Source organism: Scardinius erythrophthalmus, assembly GCF_964197995.2.
Source record: "Scardinius erythrophthalmus genome assembly, chromosome: 8".
In the NCBI taxonomy this organism is placed as follows: domain Eukaryota; kingdom Metazoa; phylum Chordata; class Actinopteri; order Cypriniformes; family Leuciscidae; genus Scardinius; species Scardinius erythrophthalmus.
In genome coordinates this window covers 5,962,711-5,985,645 of record NC_138228.1, presented here as the reverse complement: position 1 = coordinate 5,985,645, position 22,935 = coordinate 5,962,711, and the positions used below count along the sequence as shown (strand labels likewise).

At 41.9% G+C, this 22,935-nt stretch overlaps 1 protein-coding gene across 1 annotated transcript; it reads left to right on the top strand.

The window, feature by feature from the left end:
- The first annotated feature begins 202 nt into the window (after positions 1-202).
- On the top strand, positions 203-10,541 carry LOC308694486 (tripartite motif-containing protein 14). The gene is made up of 7 exons (XM_081372043.1): positions 203-488; positions 1,492-2,390; positions 3,651-3,746; positions 4,664-4,912; positions 6,822-6,844; positions 7,204-7,352; positions 8,351-10,541. Exons 1-7 carry the CDS (start codon positions 260-262, stop codon positions 8,905-8,907), a joined length of 2,202 nt encoding a protein of 733 aa, XP_081228169.1. The 5' UTR covers positions 203-259; the 3' UTR covers positions 8,908-10,541.
- Positions 10,542-22,935: the final 12,394 nt, after the last annotated feature.

The window sequence follows — 22,935 nt, the reverse complement described above, 5'->3', positions numbered from 1 at the left end:
AGATAGATAGATAGATAGATAGATAGATAGATAGATAGATAGATAGATAGATAGATAGATAGATAGATAGATAGATAGATAGATAGATAGATAGATAGATAGATAGATAGATAGATAGATGTGCAAAGAAAACATTGTGCACTGTCGCTTTAAGAGCAGTGTTTGCCCGATTCAAAAGGTGAGGCTCCGCCCACTCCGTCTTAGGTCAGTTTCGTTTTTTCGATCGTGAGACGTTCTGCTGTACGTTAACAAACCCTTAATGATGGGAGCATCTAATGACAAACCTCCGAAATGTCCTCTGTGTCATGAGGATTGTCGGGAACAGGTGACGCTGGGATGCGGACACAGCTTCTGTCGGGTTTGTATCAGTGAGTTATGGAGTGGATCTGACACTGGACCGTATTACTGCCCCGAGTGTAGATACGAGTACCAGCAGCTGCCGGACTACACGGACGGAGCCTCGACGTCCACGGCCACACCAAACACACGTACGGGCGTTAACACACAACTAGCAACAACTGCTAAACAACCCTTGACTGGTTGACCTTGATGGCTTCTAGCCTATGTTATATTTGTTGTGAACATGTGTAAATTGACCATGACGTAGGCCACAATTACTCCTGTGTGTTTACTCTGTTGTAGTTGATTAACGTTAGTTGTCTCATATCAAGTTTCAAGCATAATGCTTTAATAGTGAATAGGAGGACGCATTTATAGATTCTTCTTATAAAGTTATAGAACATTAAGACTTTTCACAGTCTCACTAGTTTGTTTAATTTTTCTACTGACAATGTTCAACAGTTTATAATGTTACTTACATAGTATACATCACGGGAGAATTATGATATTTTTGGTCATTTTCAGTAATTTCCAAAACAGCATCAATAAGGCAATATGGAATGTATTATATTTAAAAGCATTTCAGGACAGAAATTATATATATTTTAGGATAGAAAACTCACAGTTAGAATTTTTTAATATTATAATACACACTATTGAATAATATTTCTTTTACACTTTGTGTATAATTTTACAATTGCAAATTGATTTGAAATAATGTACAATAAAAAAAAGAATTTAGTTCATTAGTTACTTTGCACAAGTCAAATAATTCATATCAGGCTCTTCACTGATATATTTTGTCTCATTGGTAAACAAGTAAAAAAACAACGACCACAACTGAGAGAGGTATAAAAATAAAATCTATATTGTGTCAAAATATTTTTTATAATTTAGTTTCATAGATTAAGAAGACCAAAAGTATGAGTCTCAGACGACAAAACGTAAAATCCAATTGAAAAAAATAAAATAATAATAATTAAAGTATGGGAAAAAGCTTCCAAGACTGATTTAATGTGACTTTCATATATCAAAAATAAAAAGTTGAAATCTGTTAGTTTTAATAAAATCAATCTCTAAACAAAAATAAAAAAGCAGATGTTGGAGAAAATCACTTACAGTACATTAATGCGGTTCCATGTTTTCCTCTAGATTGGGCCTTCAGAAAGAAGCATCATGGCCGGCACTCGAAGAAATGGCTTGGGAAGAGGAAGTTCAGTTCGGCGTTCCATGGTGGCGGATGGAGACTTGGCACAGTGCCGTTTAATGACACCGTCAGTGGCCCTGATGTAATCGCCATCAATGACTCTGATGAAGAAACATCAATACCAAGGAAAAGAAAGGCCACGGCAGAGGAACGCCCATCTGAAAGCCAGACTCCATCAGTGGTTTGGGGGATGACCTCTACAAGTGACACATCAACACAACACACACCTCCAGAAACAGTGGAGATCACATCTCCTCATGTAGAATCATCTCCTGAGAGGAACACAAGTTCCTCTCAGCAAGACCAGCATACCGTGGGTTCACACGGTGACACAGGCTCACCCAGGAGAGGCAGCACATCTCAGGGAGAGAGAGAAGTCTCAAAAGAGCCACCAGCAACCTCTTCCAAAGCCAGCGACTTACCAGCAGTCAACGCCACCTCTCGTTCGCCTGGAAGGCGGGAAAAGGACAGTGCTTGTAACAGTGAATCAGCTTCCCTCAGGATCTGCTCTACATCTTCAGAGAGACAGTCCAGGAGCAGCTCTGTGCCGTGCCATTACTGTCCCAGTTCAGACCAGAAGGTGGCGGTAAAGACCTGTCTGGTGTGCGGGGCCTCCATGTGCTCTGAGCACCTGCGCGCGCACCTGGAAAAGCCTGTGTTCCAGAACCACCCGCTCGTGGACGCCGTGGAGGATGTGTCTCTCTGGAGATGCCAAGAGCACCAGGAGATGAACCGGATCTACTGTCGATCTTGTGCAGTGTGTGTCTGTACCGTGTGTTCCCTGGTCGGGTCGCACAAGGGGCACGAGTGCATCAGCATCCGCGAGGCAGAGCAGGAGCTCAGAGTGAGGCTTTGTTTGGCACTTTTCTTCTCCTTTCGAATTGGTGATTTAAAGGGATAGTTCACTTTGAAATTAATTTTTGATATGTTTTAGCTTACCTCAAGGGCATCCAAGATGTAGGTGTCTTTGTTTCCGCAGTAGTTTCAATTTTGATATTTTTAAGTCAAACCGTTCTTGTCTGTCAGTCATATAATGCAGGTCGATGGACACTGTCTCAAAACACAAGCACAGAGTCCAAATTAAAACAATTCCCCATCGTCCAAATTAAACAATTCCCCATCATAAGTACACATTGACGGCCTAAGACACGAAACGAGCGGTTTGTGTGAGAAAACTAACAGTATTTATATCGTTGTTATCTCTTGAAAACAGCACACGTCTAAATGATCTGACGGCGCGAGCGGGTATAGATGTATACACTAGATGTCGCCTTTGCTACTGCAGTTCATTGGAAGTAACCGTAGCCAAGGTGACATCTATGTATACATCTATACCCGCCCGCGCCGTCAGATCATTTGGACGTGTGCTGTGTTACAAGAGGTAAAAACGATATAAATACTGTTCATTTTCTCACACAAACCGCTCGTTTCGTGTCTTAGGCCATCAATGTGTACTTACGATGCGGAATTGTTTTAATTTGGACTCTGTGCTTGTGTTTTGATACAGTGACCATCGACCTGCATTATATGACTGACAGACAAGAACGGTTTGACCTAAAAATATCCAAATTGAAACTACTGCGGAAAAAAAGACACCTAGGCTACATCTTGGATGCCCTTGAGGTAAGCTAAAACATACCAAAATTTATTTTCAAAGTGAACTATCCCTTTAATATGTGGCTCAACTTTCATGTTACTATTGTGAATAGTGTAGGTTTTAAGCATATTATCTAAAGTAGTACACTATCGTTCAGAAGTTATTTAAAGTGATAGCTCACCCAAAAATGAAAATTCTGTCATTAATTACTCACCCTCATGTCGTTCCAAAACCGTAAGACTTTTATTCACATATAAACACTGATCAGCGAACAGAAACTGAAGCTCAAACGTGCTGCGTAACACGAGAATGAACCTCATTGGTTCTCGCACGTCAAGCGAACGTGATTGGGCTTTCGTTTACCACAGCTGATGAGTGAGCTGATGAATGTTTAGATGTGAATAAAAGCCTAAATTTGAAATAGAAATATTTTTTAACATGAAAAAGGTCACTTTTAATCAATTTAATGCGTTCTTGCTCATTGGTTTATCTACATTAATTTCTCAGGGCTCACTGAAGGATGAGATGCAAAAAATACAAAAAACGGAAAAGTCCATTCAGGAAAAACTCTCTGAGCTCAGTGAGAAAAAACGTGGTGTCCAGGTAAGTGTAAGTGTGTCATGTTGTTGATTGAGTTGTTGCAGGTTTTGTTGTTAATTTTGTAATTATAGTTATACATTTTTTTTGACTTGTTCATGTTTTTAAGCTTTCTTTGATCCAGTGTTGTTATTAACAAAAAATTGTAATAGTTTTTTGCCAATTGTAATTAAACCGAAATAAAGTGACATATCAATATTAGACGAAAAACTTAAACTTAAAACATGAAAATTAGAAATGTTGCCTGGGCAGCAAACTGAAATAAGAGAAGTTGAAGTTGAAGTACTATTGAAAGAGAAATATTTATATAGAAATTTAAATGTAATTAGAAATCGCTGAATAGAAGCACATAACAAAATGGCTAAAAATGAAAATGACGACTGAAAATAGAAAAATACAAGCTAAAAGTATATAAAATGATTCTAAAATAACACTGGTCTTACACATTGTGTCTGGTTGGTTGGGTCTGTAAAGCACTTTGGTCAACTCTTGTGTTGTTTTTAAACGTGCTTTAGGAATAAAATGATTGATTGATTGATTGATTGATTGATTGACATGAAATCAACCATGATCTCTTAAAAGTTAGTGTATTTCAGTCATTTGAATTAAAAGGTGAAACTAATATATTTAGTATACATAACTATATACATATGCATGATTATACTTTTCAGAGGGCCGACATTTCTGTATTTAAAATCCTTTTTTTCATAAGCTGTAAGCCATAATCATCAAAATTATAACTTTCGCACGATATTCAAATTTTTCAAGTTTCACCTGTATAAGTCAAGTCAATATTAGTGTTAAAAGCAAAGTTTATTTATAGATTCCCTTACAGAAAAGATGAAAATAAACAAAGGAATAGATCAGCATACAATAGCATAAAGTAAATGTGCAGTAACTGTCATTGTCCCTGACTCTTGTAGACGGGGCTGGAGGACGTGCGGGCTGCTGTTTTGCAGCAGTATCAGGTGATTCGAGAGGCTCTGGAGCACGAGGAGGGACAGGCGTTACGCTGCGTAGCCCAGGAAGAGCACAGAGTGCTGGGAAGCATTGACAAGCAGCTGGACACGTTACAGAGCGCCTTGACATCTAGCCAGACCATATTAAACACCTTGGAGGGAATGGCCGATGCTGAGCGGGTGTCACAGTACCAGGACCAGGCCTTCATCATGGTACGACAAGCAGCAGTGATCATTAGCAAGCTATGTTTCCATCCTTCTATTTTCATGCTCGTTTTGGGGTAACACGTTAAAAAACGCTGGAGAGAAATGCCAAGATTTGCATAAACTCTAAAAAGCCACATTAAAAACGTATGTGCGGATTAGCGGATATTGATGCGGATAATGGGTCTCACTCATTAAACACGAGCAGAACGAATTTTTGTGTAAATCGTGTGTAAAGTGGTTCTGGCGTAAATTTTCGGATTCATTAAAATGTTCGTATTTTCCAAATGTTACGAAAGAAATTTACACCTGCTCCCAGCCACGTGTAAATAGTGCGTTTAACATCCGAACGTTTTGCTTGTTAATAAGGCTGCATTGTAATTCACCTTAATCGGGTTTATTTGATGGGGTTACGTCGAACCATTTTCTTTTCACTTCTGGGACTGTTCGATTAACAGATGAAACTTCATTAACTTCATCTGTAATACGCTGCCAGGCTTCCTTTTTTTAGGACCTGATACGCCACTATGTACGCTTGTAAATAAAATGTGGCGTTCTGAATGAACTTCTGATAATAAAACTTCAATTTCTGCATCTGAGAAATTTCTTTTTCATTCGCTTTTGAGAAGACATGTTGAAATCCTTCGATTGGTGTCATAATATGATGCCCATATATAGTTGTCAGTCGGATTTAATGGGCGGGATTTATGGTAATTGAGAATGAGCGTGCACGCGCGTCCCATTTACGACTGATTGGAATTCATTAACACACACACACATTTCACTATCACGCCTGACGTTTACGAAGTATTTGTGAATCAGGAGAAGAGTTTTCGGGAAGGTCTCTTTACACGCAAATCACTCACATATTTACTCGTATATTTACGAATGTTTCATGAATGAGACCCAATGTCTTTAAAGGAGAACTCCGGTCAATTTTAACATTGAGCTCATTTTTTTGTACATTTGGAGTGCTGTCAGTACAGAGAACAACGACAAAAAATCGGTGTTGCCAACACCGAGTTATTCTATTTTTAAAATTTACACAGTATTTGCGCTGGCTTAAATAACATCATTTTTATCCCTATCTTTCACATCTACTGCAGTCAGATTGACTCGCGTTCACTCAGAAGGAATCACTCACATTAGCTGTGCACTTGTAATGACACATCAAGGATGTTAAGAGGCTAAAAGCAGGTTTAAATATTGCCCCATTGAAGTCAACAGGGTGCAAATTTTAAAAATAGAATAACTCGGTGTAGGCAACACCGATTTTTGTCGTTGTTCTCTGTATTGACAGCACTCCAAATGTACAAAAAAATGAGCTCAATGTTAAAATTGACCAGAGTTCTCCTTTAACAGATGTAGCGCAACAAAGAACTCACGTTGACTGTCTCAACAGAGGATGTGATTGGATAACTGGACTAACCAGCAGATAATTGTCATTGCATCATTGTTTTAGTTCTTCTGAAATACCAGAGCAAGTCTGTCATCAGAATGATCTGGTTTAATTCCCTCCCAGAAGCGTCTCACATGATTGCGTTCACAAACACCAGCATCCGAACGCAAGATAACATGACAGCATTTATTGCGTTTTGTCTGTGTTCTGAGGTGCAAGAAATCTGATGTAGGTTACAGAGCTACAGTTTCTTCCCCGATTGCAGCAACTTTCATTTTTATTACAGATATTTTCCGGCAATTTCTCAGGAAGTGGCGATTTTGTTCTCTTGAACACATGGGATGGAAACGCTGCTTTATTCGCAAATGTTTTATGTAGGTTAAATCCGCACCTTTGGATGGAAACATAGCTAATGAGAGATTTACTTAGAGATTTGTAGTTTTGTTTATTTACTTTGTTTATTATACTTTAATTTTAGTAAAGTTGTATATGTAATGCAACTCTTACTGTTTATTTCAGAAATACAGCAAAATAGCAGGACAGTAAGTACAGTGGTTCAATTATTTGGTGATTTGAATAAATATACTAATTTAAGGGATAGTTCGCCCAAAAATGAAAATTCAGTCATCATTTACTCACCCTCAAGTTGTTCTAAACCTGTATGAATTTCTTTGTTCTGCTGGACACAAAAGAAGATATTTTGAAGAATGTTTGTAACCAAATTTGTGGGGCACATACAATGGAAGTCAACGGTATAAATATCTTCTTTTGTGTTCGGCAGAACAAAGACATTTATACAGGTTTGGAACTTGAGTATATGATGACAGAATTTTCATGTTTGGGTGAACTATCCCTTTAAGTGTTTTGAATTATTTTTACTAACCACCCTGTCTTCATCCAGACTGACAGCACTATCTGACCCTGTGCAAACCCTCCAGCCGCCTCAGGAGATCAACCAAGACCGACTGGACTGTCTTCATGACTGGACCGAGAGGAGACTGGAGACTGTGCTCATAACACTGCCTCACCGAGACCCTTTCAGACTGCTGTGTGAGTCATTTACACTCCTAATAATACTACAAATACTGCTAGGGCATATATATATATATATATATATATATATATATATATATATATATATATATATATATATATATATATATATATATATATATATATATATATATATATATGTATGTGTGAGAGAGCCCTATTCAGACAGTAATTGCTTCTCATGTGGACGTCTGTAAACTGGCGAGTCGTGCTGCTTAATACTGTATATTTTTGGAAACCATGATACATTTTTCAGGATACTTTGATGAATAGAAAGTTCAAAAGAACAGCATTTATTTGCAATAGAAATCTTTTGTGACATTATGAACGTCTGTACTGTCACTTGATCAAAATCCATATTTGATAATAAAAGTAAACTTTTTTTTTTTTTTTAATCATACTGACCCCAAACTCTTGAATAGTAGTGTAGTTACCTCTTACACTTTTACTTTAAACACATTTTAAAATCGTTAAATAATGTCAATAAGTAAGGCAGTTGTACTTGAATTTATTTGATTCAATTTGGTATTATGATATATTATATGGCAGATAAACAAAGCATATTAGATTTTATATCAAAAGATGATATACTTTAGTTTAGGGTCCAATCATCTCTATTAACTAGTTGCTTATTAGCATACATATTAATAGGATGTTGGCAGTTTATTAGTACTTATAAAGCACATATTAATGCCTTATTCTGCATGACCATATTCTACATCCGAATGTAAACAGTTGAGAAAGAAAACGTGTGTGTGACAGTATAATGGATCCGTGCGTCAGGCCTTAAAGTGACAGCAGCCTAATAAACCTGCTGCCAAATTATGAGATAATATAAAAATATCTACATGGCAGTTTTCATCAATGTCAAAATTGTGGCCAGTGATAATGCTGAGGGGCTAATAACTTGGGAAAACCACTAGCCACAGTGTCTGGTGAGCCATGTCAAGACCCGGACGCACATATTATGTCTGACACATGATGTTTCTCTGCAGATGGGATAAGCCCATGTCTGGATCCTGATACTGCCCATCCAAAGCTGCTGCTGTCGGATGACAACCGTACGGTGGAGTACAGCGAGACCCAGCAGGACTACAGCGAGCAGGAGACACGCTTCAACATTTTCCCCCAGGTGCTGGGCTCTCATGCCATCGACGGAGGCTGCTGCTACTGGGAAGTGGAGGTCTCCCTGGATGAGGGCCGCTGGAAGCTGGGCGTCTGCGATGGACAGATAGGCAGAAAGGGGCAAAAGGACGTCTGCCGTATTGGCTTCTACCCCAATTCCTGGTGTTTAATTTATGAGAAGGGAAAGGTGGAAGCTCTGCACGATAAGGTGGCGTCACCTGTGTGTGCCGCTGAACTTTGGAAGGTCGGAGTGCTGCTGGATTTTAAAGAAGGTCGCTTGTCTTTTTATAGCGTGGCCAGGGAAGGAGCTCTTTCTTTGCTGTACAGTTTTGAGCATAAGTTCACTGAGCCCTTGTATCCGGCGCTGGCGGTTTCTAAAACTCAGCTCAGCATCTGTGATATATTTACCAAGATCACTACAGACTAGACTATTTTATGACATTTAAGAAACACAAATCACTTTTACATTCCACAAAACATCATTCTAGTAGTCCTGCTGAATCTAAGAGTGCAAGAGGTCTTGAAAACAATGGCCTATTTTTTTCTGAGTGATTTATGATGATTCTCTGATTTTTAATGCGGAAGATTTACATATCTGAGCCACTTCCATTTCAAATATATGCTTTATATATGCATTTATATATCATCTGGAATGGTCTTTTTTCAAAACAATCTTGCACAGCCTTTTAACTTTTTTCAACCACTTCTCAATCTTTTTTTAAAATGTCTTTTTTTATTGTTAATTTGATAATTTTAGAGAAATAATTTTGTATTTTTATATATCCATTGTATTTTCATGTATACTTAAACTGAAGGCCAGGAGAAATATTTTTCAGTAATCTGAAAGACTAGATGAAGTGAAAAATTTCAAACGTTACTCAATTTTATACTAGATGCCAGCATATCTATATCATTCCATGTTGAATTACTGTTGCGAGTTGATGAATGTTGCATTTTAACTCTAGGTGGCAGTATTGTTCAATACCTAATTTGAAATTTCTATGATGATTGTTTGAACTGTGCAGTAAAGCTTATGGAATTAAATTAAGATGTTTCTTAAAAATGAGCTGTTATTTCACAGATGTTTCACAGCACAAATATGTTCTTCTGTGCTGTATCGTGTTCATGAATTACCTGTGTGAGATGTTTCTAGATAAAGCCTGTGTTGTCTCAAAAGCTTTTCTCGTTTAGTATGTTTTGTAAATAAGGATGTGCCCTTTTATTTTCATTTAAGCCACTGGTGGGAGATGTCCTTCAGGAGTCATCCGTTCTAAACACTGCTTTCACAGTTCAATTCATTTCAGGTCAATACAAATTGCCCTGGCTGTTAATAAAGGAAAATAACGAGTGAAGAAAACATAAGTGATGTGGTGATAAAGACCCTCTTAGAAAATGTCAATACATGCCTGATTCAAAATGACTAAATTATTCATTTGTTCATGATGTACATTTAATAATTAACCTTTAGTTCACTTGTAAAATAACAGAATTAATTGGATTTACTTGTCAAGTACTCAGTAATCCAATAATATATAATTTAATGTTTTTAAAAAGTTAACATTTGATTTAAAAATCTCACAAAAACAAGTACTTTTTTTATCTTTCATAAAGTTAATAAAATCTATTTTAGAATCAATAAGTCTTTTTGCATTGTGACTCCTTTTAATAACAATCTACTCAAATCCTCATTACCATAATATTGTCACAGTGTCTGTTTGTGTATCACTGGTGTTCACTAGAGGTCCTCGTCTCCACGGTGTCATCCCATTCATGAACTGCATTTCCCACAATCCTTGTCAATACCAATCACTGTTCATTGCACTCAGCTGTTCCCTGTCATCATTGTACCCAGCTGTTCCCTGTTATTCATTGTTAGTTCTTGTTATATATACCCTGCCTGTCTAGTGTTTGTCACGGATTCCTTGTCTTATATCACGCCACTTCCGTTTCCTGTGTTTCCTGTTTGTGTTCTTGTTTCTTGGATGGATTAATTGGATTTTGACCTCTGCCTGGAAGACTACGATTTTGGATTATCCTAATAAACCCTTACTGCACTTGGATCTTTCCTTTTCCAGTTCCTTTGTGTGTGGATCGTGACAGAAGGAATCCGTCCCAATGTACAGATCCAGCAGTACGGGCATTCGTATCGCTCCTCCTAGAAGTGCTGAGGAGAGGATGGGAAGATTAAGAAATCTGACCAATCTACGTCAGCAGGGCCAGTCGGTGGGTGGTCTATCCCAATTTTTTTGGACTCTCTCGAGAGGTTTGGGGTACAATGACACTCTACTAAAAGATATTTTTAATAACTGTCTTGACGAACCTCTGCCTCGTTGGGAGATGAAGGGGCTGGAGATCCTGGACTTTTGGGGGTTCACAAGATACCTAGATCATCGTAGCCAGTGGGATACCCCAGTCCCGCCACCGGTGGTCCCGATTCCGGTGGTGCCGGTGGTCCCAGTTCCGGTGGTCCCGAGTCCAGTGGTCCCAGGTCCGGGGGTCCCAGTTCCGGTGGTCCCGAGTCTGGCAGTCCCAGTTCCGGTGGTCCCGAAACGGAGGAGGAGAAGAAAGACTCCCTCCGTGACTGTTCCGGTGGATCCTGTTCCGGTGGTCCCTGTTCCGGTGGTCCCAGTTCCTCTGCCTGCACCGCCCAGGCGTCTTGCTCTGCCCGCATCGCCCAGGTGTCATGTTCTTCTGGCCCCGCCCGAGCTGCTCGCACTGCCTACACCTGTGTGTAGGCCTGTGTCTTCGGACAAGATGGCCGCCACAGAGACTGTTCACGTCACGCCTGCCGAGCCTGTGTCTTCGGACAAGATGGCCGCCACAGAGACTGTTCACGTCACACCTGCTGAGCCTGTGTCTTCAGACAAGATGGCCGACGCCGAGCCTGTTCACGTCACGTCTGTCGAGCCTGTGTCTTCGGACAAGATGGCCGCCGCCGAGCCTGTTCACGTCACGTTTGCCGAGCCTGTGTCCTCGGACAAGATGGTCGCAGCCGAGCCTGTGTTTTTGGACAAGATGGCCGCCTCCGAGCCTGTTCAAGTCACGTCTGCCGAGCCTGTGTCTTCAGACAAGATGGCCGCCGCCGAGCCGGTGGTGTCTGTTCCTGAGCCGGAGCCAGTGTCTGTTCCTGAGCCGGAGCCAGTGTCTGTTCCTGAGCCGGAGCCAGTGTCTGTTCCTGAGCCGGAGCCAGTGTCTGTTCCTGAGCCGGAGCCAGTGTCTGTTCCTGAGCCGGAGCCAGTGTCTGTTCCTGAGCCGGAGCCAGTGTCTGTTCCTGAGCCGGAGCCAGTGTCTGTTCCTGAGCCGGAGCCAGTGTCTGTTCCTGAGCCGGAGCCAGTGTCTGTTCCTGAGCCGGAGCCAGTGTCTGTTCCTGAGCCGGAGCCAGTGCCTGTTCCTGAGCCGGAGCCAGTGCCTGTTCCTGAGCCGGAGCCAGTGCCTGTTCCTGAGCCGGAGCCAGTGCCTGTTCCTGAGCCGGAGCCAGTGCCTGTTCCTGAGCCGGAGCCAGTGCCTGTTCCTGAGCCGGAGCCAGTGCCTGTTCCTGAGCCGGAGCCAGTGCCTGTTCCTGAGCCGGAGCCAGTGCCTGTTCCTGAGCCGGAGCCAGTGCCTGTTCCTGAGCCGGAGCCAGTGCCTGTTCCTGAGCCGGAGCCAGTGCCTGTTCCTGAGCCGGAGCCAGTGCCTGTTCCTGAGCCGGAGCCAGTGCCTGTTCCTGAGCCGGAGCCAGTGCCTGTTCCTGAGCCGGAGCCAGTGCCTGTTCCTGAGCCGGAGCCAGTGCCTGTTCCTGAGCCGGAGCCAGTGCCTGTTCCTGAGCCGGAGCCAGTGCCTGTTCCTGAGCCGGAGCCGGAGCCGTTGGTGTCTGTTCCTGAGCCGGAGCCGTTGGTGTCTGTTCCTGAGCCGGAGCCGTTGGTGTCTGTTCCTGAGCCGGAGCCGTTGGTGTCTGTTCCTGAGCCGGAGCCGTTGGTGTCTGTTCCTGAGCCGGAGCCGTTGGTGTCTGTTCCTGAGCCGGAGCCGTTGGTGCCAGTTCCTGAGCCGGAGCCGGTGGTGCCAGTTCCAGTGCCGGAGCCGGTGGTGCCAGTTCCAGTTCCAGCGCCTGAGCCGGTGGTGCCAGCTCCAGTTCCAGCGCTTGAGCCGGTGGTGCCAGTTCCAGTTCCAGCGCCTGAGCCGGTGGTGCCAGTTCCAGCGCCTGAGCCGTTGGTGCCAGTTCCAGCTCTTGAGCCGGTGGTGTCCGTTCCAGTTCCTGAGCCATGGCTGCCCGAGGGGTCGTCTCCACCGTGGCCGCCCGATGGACTGTCTTCTGCTCCACCTTGGCCGCCCGAGGGAAAGTCTCCGCCCTGGCCGCCCGAGGGAAAGTCTCCGCCCTGGCCGCCCGAGGGAAAGTCTCCGCCCTGGCCGCCCGCGGGAAAGTCTCCGCCCTGGCCGCCCGCGGGAAAGTCTCCGCCCTGGCCGCCCGCGGGAAAGTCTCCGCCCTGGCCGCCCGCGGGAAAGTCTCCGCCCTGGCCGCCCGCGGGAAAGTCTCCGCCCTGGCCGCCCGCGGGAAAGTCTCCGCCCTGGCCGCCCGCGGGAAAGTCTCCGCCCTGGCCGCCCGCGGGAAAGTCTCCGCCCTGGCCGCCCGAGGGAAAGTCTCCGCCCTGGCCGCCCGAGGGAAAGTCTCCGCCCTGGCCGCCCGAGGGAAAGTCTCCGCCCTGGCCGCCCGAGGGAAAGTCTCCGCCCTGGCCGCCCGAGGGAAAGTCTCCGCCCTGGCCGCCCGAGGGAAAGTCTCCGCCCTGGCCGCCAGATGGACTGTCTGCTCTGCCCTGGCCTGAGTGGAATTCTCCGCCGTGGCCGCCCGAGGGGTTGTCTCCGCCCTGGCGGCCCGATGGACTGTCTGTTCCGCCCTGGCCGCCCGATGAATCGTCTGTTTTGCCCTGGCCGTCGGCTAAGCTGTCAACCCTTGTCCTTGTTCCCCTTCATGGACCTGGCCCTCCATCCCTCCCCCTGATCCTCCACCATTCCACCTCCCGCCTGGACTCTTGTTTTGTCTGTTGTCACGTCTTGGAGCGTCTGGTAGCCGCTCCGTTGAGGGAGGGTTATGTCACAGTGTCTGTTTGTGTATCACTGGTGTTCACTAGAGGTCCTCGTCTCCACGGTGTCATCCCATTCATGAACTGCATTTCCCACAATCCTTGTCAATACCAATCACTGTTCATTGCACTCAGCTGTTCCCTGTCATCATTGTACCCAGCTGTTCCCTGTTATTCATTGTTAGTTCTTGTTATATATACCCTGCCTGTCTAGTGTTTGTCACGGATTCCTTGTCTTATATCACGCCACTTCCGTTTCCTGTGTTTCCTGTTTGTGTTCTTGTTTCTTGGATGGATTAATTGGATTTTGACCTCTGCCTGGAAGACTACGATTTTGGATTATCCTAATAAACCCTTACTGCACTTGGATCTTTCCTTTTCCAGTTCCTTTGTGTGTGGATCGTGACAAATATGTCTGGGCATTTTTTATTCTCAGTTATTGTTATTCTCATATTATTCTCATTAGATTTCATTACTGTAAGTACAGCAAAAAAAAAGAAAGTATAATATATATATATATATATATATATATATATATATATATATATATATATATATATATATACACATATACAGACCATAAAGGGTTAGTTCACCCAAAAATGAAAATTATGTCATTAATGACTCACCCTCATGTCGTTCCAAGCCCGTAAGACCTCCATTCATCTTCAGAACACAGTTTAAGATACTTTAGATTTAGTCCGAGAGCTTTCTGTTCCTCCATTGAAAGTTAATGGACAGCATACTGTCCATGTCCAGAAAGGCAATACAGACATCATCAAAGTAGTCCATGTGACATCAGCGGCTCAATCTTAAGTTTATCAAGCGACGAGAATACTTTTTGTGCGCAAAAAGTAAACAAAAATAACGACTTTATTCCACTATTCATTTCCTTCTCTCTGGGCCTCGAGTGAGTTCACGTAGTGTTTTGCACAGCGCGTCTGTGTTGTACATCACACGCATCACACATGACCAGCGTCGGCCAATAGTGAGCCTACGTGTGACGTACAACACAGACGCGCTGCGCAAAAACACTTCTGACTTTATAACACATAATTGCAAGTTTATATCTCGCAATTCTGACATCTTTTCTCAGAATTGTGAGATATAAACTCACAATTGTGAGATATAAAGTCCAATTCTAAGGGGGAAAAAAAAGACGGACTTTTTTCTCAGATAGTTTATATCTCACAATTCTGACTTTATAACACGCAATTGTGACTTTATCATGCAATTCTGACTTTATATCTCACAATTGCGTATTATAAAGTCAGAATTGCGTGATATAAAGTCGCAATTGCGAGAAAAAAAGTCAGAATTCTGACTTTATAAGACGCAATTGCGACTTTATTTCACGCAATTCTGACTTTATCTCGCAATTCTGACTTTATAACACGCAATTGCGACTTTATTTCACGCAATTCTGACTTTATATCACATAATTGCGAGTTTATATCTCGCAATTCTGACATCTTTTCTCAGAATTGTGAGATATAAAGTCCGATTCTAAGGGGGGGGGGAAAGACGGACTTTTTATTTTTTACCTCAGAATAATTTATATCTCACAATTCTGACTTTATAACACGCAATTGCGACTTTATATCATGCAATTCTGACTTTATATCTCACAATTGCGTATTGTAAAGTCAGAATTGCGTGATATAAAGTCACAATTGCGAGAAAAAAAGTCAGAGTTTGACTTTATAAGATGCAATTGCGACTTTTTTTCACGCAATTCTGACTTTATATCTCGCAATTCTGAGAAATAGACATCTTTTCTCAGAATTTCGAGATGTAAACTCGCAATTGTGAGATAAAAAGTCGCAATTATCTTTTTCTTTTTTTTTTCTTTTTTTTTTGTGGCGGAAACAAGCTTCCATAAAATCATGTCTTACCCACTCCATGTCATATCTTTCTCGGCGACCAGCGCCGTTGCTCGGAGGGCGCCAGCGCCTCTGCCCCGCGCTCTTCTTTGGTCAGAACCATGGAGAGCGATCGCGAATAGTTCTGTCTTATGCACCGAAACTTTTTAAAATGCAACAAAATATTCAAATAGCATTAAGCTATTAAAATCTATATTATGTATACTCACAGATAATATAACAGTATATTAGTCAGTACTTTTTATTAGGTTAAACAGTGATTGGATAACGTTTTTAATTTAAGGCCCACCCACAATTGGTCTGGCCCATCCAAAACTGGAATCCTGCCGCCGTGCCTGGTTCCAGCACATCCCAAAGATGCTGTACTGGACTGAGATCTGGTGACTGTGGAGGCCATTTGAGTTCAGTGAACTCACTGTCATGTTCAAGAAACCAGTTTGAGATTATTTGAGCTGTGTGACGGACGATGTTATCCTGCCAGAAGTAGCCATCAGAAGATGGGTCATAATGGGATGGACATGGTCAGCAACAACACTCAGGTCGGCTGTGGCGTTTAAATGAAGCTCGGTTTAGTATTAAGGGGCCCATTACACCAGCAGGAGCCTGAACCGCTGATACGAGGCAGGGTGGATCCATGATTTCATGTTGTTTATGCCAAATTCTGACCCGACTGCCTGAATGTCGCAACAGAAATTGAGACACATCAGACCAGGCAATGTTTTCCCAATCTTCTATTGTCCAGTTTTGGTGAGCCCGTGTGAACTGTAGCCTCAGTTTGCTGTTCTCTGCTGACAGGAGTGTCACCGGTGTGTCTTCTGCTGCTCTAGCTCTTCTGCTTCCAGGTTTGATGTGTTGTGTGTTCAGAGATGTTCTTCTGCAGACTTTGGTTGTAACAAGTGCTTATTTTGAGTTACTGTTGCCTTTCTATCAGCTGAACCAGTCTGGCCATTGTCCTCTGACCTCTGGCATCAACAAGACATTTTCTCCCACAGAACTGATGCACACTGGATATGTTCTCTTTCTGTAAACCCGAGACATGGTCGTGTGTGAAAATCCAAGTAAATCAACTGTTTCTGGAATACTCAGACCAGCCCGTCTGGCACCAACAACCATGCCATGTTCAAAGTCAGTATATCAGTATATATGTTTTTTTGTTTTGTTTATTTTGTGAGCTTCACCTTTTTGCTTCTGAATAACTTCTTTTGAAGTTCCACCTCCTCATTTTTGGCAAAGCATCTCTACAGGCGAACTATGCGCACATGCCATGGCGACAAACCTGCGCCCTGAGCCAGGCTCTATCTCAGCGGTGCAGACACTGGGTCAGGGGTGCTTTTGCTCCCGGCTGCCTGTGGAAACAGGTGCAGAATAATTGTGTAAGTGCCTTACAGCTGCTCGCCGTTCTCTGAACGCTCACACATCAACTCTTCCCCAGTGTGAATTTACACCGTTCAGAACAGCTGAGACATGAAGGGGACACTCAGTCCTACTGAGATTGAACTAATTCGCTGAAAGAAATTCATTTGTCATGTAGGGCTGAGCGCACTCGATGCTAGATCCATCTTATTTTTGATATTCTAATATTCAGAATTTGGTTTTCTGCTATAGATCACCTCTCTTTCATTGTGGTGGCAATAAACAAGAAAAGCTGTATTGGATTACCTTGTGTTTTTGTCTTTGGGAATTTGTTCAATGTAAAAAATTATATGTTCAGTCATGGCAGTGTGTTAAAATAATAGTTATAAGCAATTCAACTTTTTTTTAAGTCAGTTTATATAATATAAATAAAAATGTCACATCCAGTTTGATTTTACTTTAATGCAGCGATTGGACAAAGTTTTTAAGTTGAAATATATATCATTTATTTAAAGCAGCCTGTAGGTTAGATTGCATGCTAGTATATGCAATGAGTGAAATTAATATAACTCATTTTTATAATTAGAATCTCTCTGATTAGTGTCTTTAAAAGCCCCAAGGAAGCCCTTTGTTGTTGGCATGTGTGTATACAACATCTCCTTATATACTAGACTGTTCCTCTGGCAACAACAGCGCCTTGGACTGCTGAATATACCATACCCAACGGCAATCCAGCGCACAGAGCTTTTATCTGAGATTTGCAGACTTTATGTAAAATTTAGGCATGTCTAATTTTCTGGTGATTTGACTGAATTCTCAGAGTACATCGCCTCATCATTTTCATCACGTATTATCGTTGTTCCCATGAGGATGTTCATTTCAGCCTTCAGCACAGATGGCCAGGGACAGAGAACGTGGCCAGCTGGCTAATGTACATATTCCAAGACCTCTCTCAGAGGAAAAGACTTTTGACACTGTCCTTAATGTGACTTGACACTCGGAACACGGTGTATACTGTATCAAAGCTATACTCGCCCACAATGCAATGCATGAACCAAAAAAACTACATGAATGCTTATCCTAATGGACACAGTGACAGATCTTTCACTCTATAAACTTGTTTTGTACATCCAGGTGAAACTGATTATTGAAAAAGAAAAGGGCAGTGGCTATTTGCTCTAGTGAATAGATGCTATTTACACTAAGCGAAAAACAGAGATTGCTGCTATTTACACTATAAGGAGAAATTCACTTTAGGGATTTCACTCACAGTTTTTGACTAACAACACTGTTGTTTCCTCTCTCATCCTCGTAATTTTCAGTAAATGGGTTTGACAGAGTATGTCAGTCCTTTAATTAAGCTGTCACTCAATGAGACCCAAATTGGGATGGATGGAACAGATCTCTCAGTTGAGAATGACAGTCTGGGTATATTGTAATCGAAATAGACATATCCAGCAACTCGAAACTAATTTACATACAGCTCAAGCTCCTAAGCTTGTTTGATCCTTGAAGACTTTTGAGATGGCAGTAAGATCAATACGTTTTCGGAGTCAGAGCTTTTCACACTGCTTTTTATATTGGTGTTGTCGACAGGTGTTGATGCCATAAATCCATGCACTGGCAGCCCGTTCAAACACACGTCCATTTGTGTTTAAACTTTAAAGCGATGCTCACTTACTAGGCTATTGGAATTCGCCCAGTATCCGCATCCTGTAACTAATACTGGTGTGTGAGGATTTGAGTCATCCCTTAAAATCGGGTCTCTTTAAATACTAAGCTACACACACATGACATTTATTTAAAATATGTAGGCTACGTGCATAATAAAACAAATTGGACGTATTGCAATTTATTTCACTTGATAAACTCCCATGAAAAGGAAGTTGCAATTTTATCTTTTCTGCAAATTTTCACGTATATCTGAGTGAAACTGCTTCTCAAAGAAAAAATAATGTTGGGCGGGACTTTTGTCCCTTTTTTTGTCCATTGGGAATTGATTGGATGGTTGTGGTTTGCAATTGGTGGATCTCACGTGAGTGACAGTTATACCTCATCGGAGAAGAGATTGAGAGATCAAAGATTACAAGGACACGTGATTTTTTTGTACGCATTGTAAGTAGGCTAGTAGTAGCCTAGCCTATATTTTTCTTAGCGGAAGCATGAAGACAATATACAGGTAAAATAATAAAATAATTTGAACTCAAATCAATAGGCCTATTTCATGTCCATGTTTTTTTTCCATGTTAGCTGTGAAGTAAGAAAGATAATGTACAGTCAGGTGGTCACAAAATAAACCTTAAGCATTTAGCAACAAAATGAGCGTTTATCTGTGCAGTCATCCCATAAATCCTCAGTGACTCCCAAAAAGTCTCTTGCGTGAGAATCCGTGTTATTTCTTTGGAGGCTGTTGGGAAGAAAGTGGGATCACATGATCATCATCGTCTACCCCAGAGACGAGGGAGCATCGAGGGAACGTGTTGCTCATCGGTGACATCTAACTCTCTATAAGGCGAATGGGAATATGATTCTGTTTCAAAGGCTTGTATAGATGTAGTCCTTCAAGTGGACATTTTCCCTTCTGCTGGCTAGTTTTCTCTGGCCTCTGTCATTCAGCTTGTTCTGGACGACGTCATCACATTGCTGCTGCCACATTAGACATGTTGTTGCGAAACTGACTTCATAACATCTTAAGCACTCTCTAGAGATTTTTCCTTGAGCGTGTAATAGTTTAAACACCTCATGATTAAACACAGGCCTCTGACTATAGCGATAGCAATGTCCAAATCAAAGTTTTGCTAGGCTGCAGGGGCGTAATTTGTGGGGGGATTAGGGGGGAGATAACCCCCCCAATATTTAAATCTATGCATTACAACCCCCTCAATATGTATACCATGATCACATGAAAAAAAATGCAGAACCCAAACTTCAACCCCCCCCAATGTTCAAACCAAATCTACGCCCTTGCTAGGCTGTGATGTAAACAAATGTATTGGATAGATACTGTGATACACAGAAAAATTACAATTCAATAACAAATACATCACAGGAAAGTGTTCTTCAAGCCATTTCATGCGGTCTTTCATTAGAGATTTAGCATTGACAACGGCGCATTTATTCGTTTCACTGATGCTGTTCAAAGGGATTTCTTCACAGTAACTGCTGTCACCTTCCTTTATCAATCCTGGCCATGAAATGAAACACCTTGTAATTGATGCCAAAGAATTCTTTGTACCACCATACATCTCGCCTACAGCTCGCTCGTCTCATATTTGAAGAGACTGAAAGGAATGCCCACACAAATCCATCTCTGACTGCTTGTGTCACAAAGCATCGCTTCACTTCTCCTGCCTTTGCCCCTGTATCGGTTTTCTTCAGTCCTTCTTCAGAGTGTTGTAAACTGTTCTTTCCTCGTACAATAAACAAATCAAATGCAGAAAATATTTTCTAGTAACATCAAGAGAATATTTAACCTAAAACATTTAATTGAGTAGGAATTGTAATCAGTCGAGTTCCCGCTTGAGTAATCTTTCTAACGCAAGAGGAAAATCTCGCAAAACAAAACTGCATGTATTTTGAAGAAGAACTTTGTTTTGGTTGTGCTTTAGCTCTTCATGACTGTGCGGATAAATATGGTTCTTTCTCATAACTAAAAGAGTGAGAGAGAGATTATCCTACTGTATACTGTTCAATAAAATATCTTATTCACCTGTTGAGTAATAAAAATGACATTTCCTGCTTTTACAACATTTCATATCCCTCAGTTCTCGCCATCTCCGAAAAGCCAAGACAATGTTTTTAGTGAACTACTGAATTGTTTCAATAAAGGGGTCCGACAATGCCCTTTTCACAAGACGTAAATAAGTCTCTGATGTCCCCAGAGTGTGTATGTGAAGGTTTACCTCAAAATACCCCACAGATATTTTTTAGCGCAATTTTCCACCGGACAAAATTGCGATTGTTAACTCATGATTTCTGTTCTGTCTGTGCGCACCAATCTTGCACTTCTATCTACTCCTCAACCAGACCACCTAGAGACTTCGGGTTTTCTGCATTATGTTAAGGAAGGTCTAATCTCGGGAACGCACAAAAAAAATACAGGAAAAGATTTACTATCTCTTAGTGTTGTGATCCCATGACGTCAGAAAATTGCGCTAAAACACTCACTGAGTTTTTATTACTTGTTTTATAGCATGTTACAGTTGCCACTTTTTGAGGGTGAGCAAAAACGCACCGTTTGTGTGTGTCGCTTTAAATGCAAATGAGCTGCTGCTCCCGGCACAAATGGCGGAGCTTCAAAAGCTCATGTGTGTTTTAGCAACTCCGATTATCTCACACAGACACACACTGAAAATGAAACAACTTTTAGCCTTTTATGTCCAAACAGGAGTCGGACAAAGATGGAGACACTCAAGAAGTGACAGCATGTTGAAGGCAACAGGACATTTCTGAATGGTTAGTTGATGAATTTATGGAGCTGCATGTGGAGTTAGTCATTGATTAGCTTATTCTGTCATGATAATCTATAAATCGCGTTCCCGGGGGCGGGGTTTATGTAAATTTTAGGGTTAATGATGTCACTAACCAGGGGTGCGTTTCCGTACAACTATATAGCTCGCTGCTTAACTACCATAGTACGATGCATCGTTGGAGAAATCAACTAGCTAGTCACGACTGTTTCCCGAAACTGTATGTGCAAAGTATCGTTCAATCACGTTGGTTTATGACGTCTCGCACGTGGTGGACTAATAACTTATTTTAATTAATCTGTTTGAGATCGAATTTACGCTAGATTTTGTCATATACTGTAAGTTACAGACATGGCATCTGAAGACCATTTCAAATTTTTCTCAGTTATTTTGCTTTATTACCAGACTCAATATTTGGCTCGTTCTTACGTAGTAGAGCACGTTCGCACATCAAAAAACGGTGGTTTAAATCTCTTGACAAACTAAAAGACGTAAATAACATTTGTATGTATTTCTAAATAAATAACACGGTTGAATGTCAGCTTGCTTATTTTGCTAAAGATAAGGATTTATTCAGTCTACATCTCATGTAAACTAGAAACTAGAAACTCGAGAGCTGTCGTTCCAACCACACAAGTTTGCGATGCTGTTTGCGAACGTTCGTTGGAACGATGGTTTCGGGAAACACCAAATCGTTGAACAATGCTGATAACGACGGAACTTGTGACCATAGTTGGCTAACGATGCTTTCGGGAAACGCACCCCAGGGTGGAAGCTCGTATTGTCCCTACCAGCCATTTGTGTAAGCAATTTCTGTAAAAGAAAATATCTCCCTTTGCTTTGAACTTTGAGTGTCCTATCTTTGCAGATGTTGTTTATGCTCAAACAGCAACATTACACACTAACTAAAGGTAAAAAAGTGAAATCATAACCAACCACCCCTTTAAAGAATTAAGGCATAATTTCAGTATTTCAGTTATGGACATGTGTTTGTATGGCGCATTATATTTCTGTTGTTCAAGAGCTAAAAGCTGTACTGCGTGTCTAAAAACATCAGCTGTGTTTACCTCTCCATTTGTTAATCTAAAGCTGTTACAGAAGGTTGCATCCCTGACTGTTTTCTTCTTTCTCATTCATACTTTCATTCACTCTAACTGGCATCAGATGCTGGCTTAATTTCAGCCTCATTTAGCAGAACAAAACAAAACATTAACTCTGCGTTTTAGCATGAAAGCACTCTCACTCTTTCTCTCCTTCATTCTTTCTCTTCAGAGCTGTCCTATTTTCCCTGTTGTGTCTTCTAAAGTTAATACTCCCACTCCTCTTCCTCCTTCCTCCCACATGTCTCAGTGCTTTATGCATTGAAGTAGAGCCTCGGGCTATGGCTAGAAAGCCCTGTGCCCCTGCTGTTGCGTGCAGCGTCGCCACAGTCGATGATTTCCAAAACCTCCAATCCATCCAGCGTTTCTCATTAGAGCTGACAACTCTGCTCGCTGAAACCACCTGCTAGACCGGAGCACAAGGGCTAAATGCAACTCGTCTCTTCAGATCACACTACCTACTGATTTAATCGCTCTCTAATTGGAGCTTTTATCCCAGCCGTAATTTATGAGAACAATTAAACCAGCGGAGGGTTCAATAATGAAGACTGACAACCCATTTTGGGGGCTTCACTCCAAATTATATTTCTTGGTCT